This window comes from Pundamilia nyererei, unplaced genomic scaffold (assembly GCF_000239375.1).
Source record: "Pundamilia nyererei isolate P.nyererei 1_Seehausen unplaced genomic scaffold, PunNye1.0 scaffold00187, whole genome shotgun sequence".
Classification (NCBI taxonomy): domain Eukaryota; kingdom Metazoa; phylum Chordata; class Actinopteri; order Cichliformes; family Cichlidae; genus Pundamilia; species Pundamilia nyererei.
The window spans coordinates 1,068,706-1,075,540 of record NW_005187588.1 but is presented as its reverse complement, the minus strand read 5'-3'; the positions used below and the strand labels follow the sequence as shown (position 1 = coordinate 1,075,540).

Below are 6,835 nucleotides of genomic sequence, written 5' to 3'. Positions count from 1 at the left end.
GTGTTATGTGGAGGCATATTTGAATTGTTACCATGGAAACCGAGCTCTGCCGTTACACAGGAACCCGGATGATTCTGTGCGTCTCTCCGCTCTCTCTCCCTCTCCTGCTGCTGTCACACTTCTTGTGGGATTTTAAACATTTTTTTCATACTTTCTCTCCACTGCCCTCTCTGAGTGATTTCATCTGCTCATTTTCAGAAGTTCAGCCATTTTTATCCAACTTACTGTACACTATAGCTTTCACAAAACAAAAATAGACCCCAAAACATTTCATTAACCTCCTCCCCACCCTTGGTCCTTCTTTTATCATCTCATGGTAATCATGTCTTCTTTTAATCTTCCCTTCTTCCACCTTCCACGCCTCCCTCCTTCACTCCCTCCTTTGGGTTTCTTATTGCTGTTCCTTCCTCCACCTCCATCTCTTTTGTGTATGTCTCTATTTATTCTCTCCTCTCGCCCCTCTCTTCTCTCTCCTCTTCTCTCTGCTGCCTTCCTCCCACTCGCTTCCTCCTCCTCCTCTCTCTCTCTAGGCTCTGGTGTCTTCATGGAGAATTCAGCTCGTTTACAATTAGCATGTGCACCTGCAATTAAGCCTGACAAACCTCTGGTAATTAGACCTTTTAGACAAAGTGTTTGGTTTTTTTTCTTTGGTATGTGGCGATCACATCCAGGCGGTTCGGCCTCTTTCTTTTAGCGCAGATTTGCTGGTTTCTGTCAGACATCAGCAGTGCTCACAACTTCTCTCTCCCTCTTTTGGTTTTTTTGGACTTTTATGCTATGGGTGCTGACTGTATCAGCTCCGCAACACACAGGCTGCTTGATAAATAAAAGATTAGCAAAGGTGTTGTGTGAAGGAGGTAGAGAGACAAAGCTTTTTACTCTTACCCTTCATTTATCCCTCTCCTCAAGTGCTCCTTTGTGCTTAATTTAGAATAGAGGCATAAACATATACTCATTAGGATTCCTCATCTTTATCTGTGCAGAAAATATGCCCAAATTTGCACTCCCTGTTCACTTGTATGTGCGCGCACTCAGAAACCACAATTCTCACATCAGGCTATGACTAATTGTGTTTCTCCCTGCCTGTCACCTCCCTCTGCTTACATCTTTCACCCCGCCTCTCCCTTTTCTATCTCTCCCACTTTCTTTCCCTTCGCCCCTCTTCCTTCCATGCTCGTCTCCGCTCATCTTTGTACATGTGCTAATAGTAGCAGCGAATAACGGCAATAATACTGACTAACAGGTCTGCAGTTGACTTCAAAGATCAGCAAATGGGTCTCAGAGGGTTGAAGGGAGCGACCAAAAAGACAGGTTTGGAGGGCTAAGGAGAGAAAAGCAGTGGAAGCAGTGAGGGAGAGGGAGAGGGAGGGAGGGAGAGACACTCAGTGAGTGTCTAATGGTCACTTAGCCTGGCAGCAAGTCCATGAAGCTGTGAGGCTGTCAATCTGTCAAAATGCACCCAGTGCTATCATGACTCCCTTAAAACAGAGACGCACACACACTCACTTACACACACACAAACACACAAAACTCCCTCTCTTTCCTGCTCTGTCTTTGATGTGTGCCACAGGGTTCCTCCGAGGAAGTCACGGCACAGTGTAATGGATGTGGCGTTGTCACTTGATGCTCTATGAGAGCTCACAGCCCTCTCTCTCTCTGTGAGGTTTTATTTCCAGCTATATGGGTCACTTAGCTTGTTCTGCGGTTAAAGGGTCAAATTTTCTGTATTTTGATAGCCTGGCCAGAACTGGGCTTATTAGCCTTATCCTTAACATAAAGCAAAGAGCAAAGGCATTATTACTGCTCTGGAGTCCAGTGGCAGCATGCTTTACACCACCGGATTCGGCACTTTACATTGTGCTTGGTGATTTAAGGCTTGAATGCAGCTGCTTGGCCATGGAAACCTAATCTATGAAAGTCTCTACACACTGTTCTTCAGCAAATCTGAAGACCGCATGAAGTTTAGAGGTCTGTAGCGATTGACGGAGCAGAAAGCTCTGAGATTTTATGTGACCTACCACTTCATGGCTGAGTTTCTGTTGTTCCAAATCTGATCCACTTTGTTATAATAGCACTAACCGTGGACTCTGGAATATATATTGGTGAGGAAATTTAATGATTGGATTTGATGTACAGGTGTCATCCTTTCATGGTACCACGCTGGAAGTCACTGAGCTCCTGAGATCGACCCATTCTTTCACAAATGTTAGTAGAAACAGTCTGCATGCCTAGGTGCTAAATTTTATACACCCGTGGTCTTGGGAATAATTGGAACATCTGAATTCAGTGATTTGGATGGGTGAGTGAATACTTTGGCAATATAGTGTATGTCCGGCAAGCTTAATGGCGAGTTACTGGCCCGTTTGAAAGGAAAGCTGTAGTGAGACTGGAAACGGATGTCGGCAAACTGTGGAGTGTATTTAGGAACATTTGTGCGAACTTTTGGGAAAAAATATTATGTTGGGCACAATTTCAAGTCCTTAAGTTGTGAGGTGATTTGAATCCTAGCCCTGTTGCCAGGGGTTGTCCTTTCTCAAACAGCAGGACCTTGGCAACCCATGCCAAAACAGCTCAGGTATTTACACCTTCAATATGCAAGATGTTGACTGTGAGATCCAGCTGCTTACAAGCTTAATAAAAGAGTGTCAAAAAGCTGACTCGCAGGTCAGAATCAACCTACAAAAGGGTCCAATCAAGCTCAGTGGATGGAATTGCAGCGGTTTAGGCTACACCTTTTGGCTTTTTCCTGTATTTTGCATCAGGAAGCACTCGGTTGCAAGAAAAGATCACATCCCAAGAGCAGAATGATTTATCTCCGGGAATTATTATCTGTGTTATTGTCAGTTTTACAGCGTCCTTTCTGCCATACCACCGAAGTAGGACGGCTAATTCGAGAAGCCGTGCCAACGCATTTTTGTTTTATGACAGTAATGTTTCTTTATAATTACAGCAAACCGACAGGTAAACTGAGTTATATTGTTGAAGTTTCTCTTATGTTTTTTCGCAAAGCTGAAAAAATGAGAACATGATGATGATAAACTTTGCAGGCTCTTCATGACCTGTTTTGCAAATTGATGTGTCATTGACTGTTTTTCTGAATGTACTGTGATCTGATATGTCCCAGCTCTTGACGTGGGCTGTGGTTACTGTCATTTTCTGCAGGTGGTCGTGTTTTGCATCATCACTGTTGTGTATTAATTAATTTATATTTCAGTTCATATTTAAAGTGTTAAACATCATTTTTCAGATGTTTTGCATTTATCTTCTCTTTCTGTCTCTGTTCTCTTTGCCTCCAGGGACGGCATTTACACTCCTCCACAATGCTTGTCAGCCTCCACCGTTCTCACTCCCATCTTCAGGACAAGCAGTTGATCTCCCCCTCCTCCTCCTCCCCCCATCCTCCCTCCCCTCCTCCAGACCGGTCATCCTATCACCCTTATCCGTGCCCTCGGCTGACGCTGCCTTTCCTCTCTCTGTCCTTCTCTCTGCTCCTCCTCTCCATTGTCCTCTTGCCCGTCTGCGAGTCCCGCAGGGGCGGAGGTCCAGGAACTGGGCCTGGAGGTTCCCCAGGGGGACAAGGAGGCCAGAGGGGAGGCAGCAACCAGAGGGGTGTAGTTATCCCTCCGCATTACTCCCCCGGCTCTCCAGCACTTCCCCCCATCAGTCCCAAGTTGATCAACTCGCTCAGCATTGCTGTCATCCTGGTGGGCAACTCTAGTGAAGTAGCCTTGGGGGCTGGACTTGAAAAGGAGGATTTCCTCCACATCCCGTATCCTCCCAAAGTCGAGGTGGTCACCATGAACGAGACCGACCCCAAAAGTATCATCAATCGGATCTGCGCTCAAATGACAAGGAACCCACTGCAAGGCGTCGTGTTCGGTGACGACACAGATCAGGAGGCCATCGCTCAGATCCTGGACTTCATCTCTGCACAGACACACATCCCCATACTGGGCATCAGAGGAGGATCTGCCATGGTCATGGCTGCTAAGGTAGGAGAACTCGGCTGAGTGCATCAATGCTTTGATCCACAGTCCACTATAATCGGGAACAAATATTAAGGTGAAGGGAAAAGAGATATACCTCATCCTGCTGTAGAATAATGCCTCCTAGATACAATTTAGAGTAATGTACTTACGACTAATAATATAATTCCCGTGCAGGTTTCTAGATTAATCATATCAGCTGCAATAATTCCAGTCAAAATTCACTGAAAGAAAACAAATAGCTGAATCATTTTTTCTGAGATAATGAACTGGGTTTTTTTTTATGAGCGTGAAGTCTATCAGTAGTATCATTTGTTAATTTGTCCTTGTACTTTTTATGTTGCGTCAGCCCCTCGTTGCTCGGTGCTGCTTCTTATTCCAAACCAGCCTCTCGACTGATTGACTTTGCTGTTAATAGACCCCCCCCCCGGCCCTCCGAGCCTGACGTCACATCGGAGCTCCTGACAGCGAGTCGACTCAACGTTCAAAGCACTCACAGTGGGAAACAAAAGAATACATAATAAGTCAAAAAAACATCTCTGTGGGACTGAGATGCACGAGATTTGGCACAAACTGGGCTGCACAAGTAGAATCCATAATCCCGAAATGGAAGAACAGCTTTGAAATGTAGCGTCAAAGATGTCGTGTTAATAGCGTTTTAAGTTTCTCACAGAGGAATGGCGGGGTCCGTACAAGCGTGCAGGAGGAGTTTTAAAAAAAATTGTTTTTAGTTTTTTTTAAATTAACTTTTAGATGCATGCTCGCTGTGGGGCGTACAGTAGATTCAACATATTGTTTGTTACCAAGTGCAAAAGTTTCTGTTGACCTTGTTATAGTTTGGAAAAACAAATCTTACCTTCCAGCCACATATCTATTAGTGGAATAAGTTGAGTGTGTTTTTTAAAGTGTATTGAACAGTCCTGAAAGTTTTATCGCAGTACTGCATTATGTTAGAGGCTGGTGAGGACTTTAAGGAAATGACAGCAATTAAATCAGGGATTCGGGTCGGCTCGGAAAAGCTCCATTGCCCATAATTTTTCAAAACTCACATAAAAGTCAAACCACTGTATGCTCATACTGATTGAAAACCTCCGATGAAAAAGCTGCAAATATTATCATGCAATAAATAGCACATGCATTTTTCTCTACTGCATACTTGCAATTTTTCAGAGATGAAAATAATAATTAGAAAAAATTACAGATAGATTGCTTAAAACTGCTGCAGTTAAAGACTTCACATTAGCAGCTCTCGTGTGTATTGTGAAAATGTAAATTCTCCACCACCAACCTGAACAGTTGCTACACGGCAACGATCCGTTTTTTTCACCCTGCCACCTAAATGTTGCGGCAGAAATAGAGATCCATCAGACCAGGCAATGTTTTTCAAATTTTCTGTAGACCAGTTTTGTGAGACTTTTAGATCAAGTGTCCCGTTCTTCTACTGCTGAAGCCCATCTGCATCATGCTCCAGTAATTTTTAAATTCAGTGCTCTTCTGCATACTTTGGTTGTAGTGAGGGTGTTTTTTGAATTACTGTTAAAAACAGTTTGCAGATCAGCAGCTTCTAAAATACACAGACCAGCCCGCCTGGCACCAACAACCTTGCGACATCCAGATTCACTTAAATCCCTCTATTCTGATGCTCAGGTTGAGCTTCAGCAGCTCGGTTAGGCCAGGGGTTGCTGCCACGAATAGCAGCAAGACCCAGCACAGAACACAGCAGACATCAAAACCAACAGCAGATATTAAGTTAGACACAGCATGAAAACAAGAAGCTGGAGTGGAGGTGGGCTGCAAAGTAGCTTGCAGATATGCATCAACTGTAGGCAGGCTAAAGTGACTTAAAATACCACAACTTAAATAGCAATCCATTAGAACTGGGTATTGATTGAGCCCGAGCTGAACTGAAATCGGCCTGTTATGGCTGTTTGTGGCTTGAATTTGTGCCTGCTTGAACTGATTCTGTGCTCGAATGTGTTTATTATGGATCATAAAATCCCCCGAAACAGCAAGTGAGTTTAATATGATCTGGAAATTGCATCTTGTGCCTTGACTTGTTGCTTCAAAGAACATTTTCAATCAAGGATACCTCTCAATTTGAGTAAACAAAGAATCAAATGAATGCTCCAAATCAAAGAGAGCTGCTTTAATGTCCTTGCAAGAAGGAGCTCTCTCCAGTGAGAAACACTCAGAGCCTACGCAGCCTTTTCTTCCCCGCTTCTCTAAAAGACAGTTGCATGGACGTTGCGTAGAGAAAGAATACAATGAAGAGATGATACTGAAGAGATGAAGTCGGAGCGAACAGAATAAACAAGTGAGGGGGGGGGGGCTGAAGGTTATGACATAACACAACGTGTGTGGGTGTGAAGGAGGAAGAGGAGTTTGCTTAACCTATAATTATCGCATTTTGCAGCTGACAGGGAGACAGAGGCCACAGGCTGAGAGTGACAGAGGCGAAAGGATTGATAAGAGTGTGAGAGTCATGTAAAAGCACTGCTGAGGAAATGCGACGCATGAGAGAGAAATGTGTGCATGTGTGTGGGTTAATGCATTTGATGCTGAACACAGTTTTTCAGGAAATCTCAGTAGTTTCTCATTCTCAGTGATTACCGCTCACTTGGCTCGTTCTCCTTAAACCTTTATTCTTCTTCTGCTTGTTGTCAGTCACACACACACGAGGGGGTGAATGCAGTGGATACGGTTGGCACGGCAACCACTTGCTTATACATTTCCCTCTACGTACTGTATAAAAGCAATTAGTGTGAGATAGAGGAAAGCAATGATTATTTCTGAGTCTGACAAAAGCAGAGCTGAAAGAGAAAAGGTCATGGCTGCTAAGGATGTGGCGG

The 6,835-nt window shown here is 44.1% G+C and overlaps 1 protein-coding gene across 6 annotated transcripts in view; it reads left to right on the top strand.

Annotated features, from left to right (window-relative positions):
- The window catches only part of grin2bb (glutamate receptor, ionotropic, N-methyl D-aspartate 2B, genome duplicate b), a 129,625-nt gene that overhangs the window by 26,621 nt on the left and 96,169 nt on the right, over window positions 1-6,835 (top strand). For all 6 annotated transcript variants that reach the window (XM_013914350.1, XM_013914349.1, XM_005747070.2 and 3 more), the window contains one exon: window positions 3,297-3,992. In XM_013914350.1, the coding sequence (XP_013769804.1) occupies window positions 3,297-3,992 (696 nt within the window). The remainder of the gene's footprint in view (window positions 1-3,296; window positions 3,993-6,835) is intronic.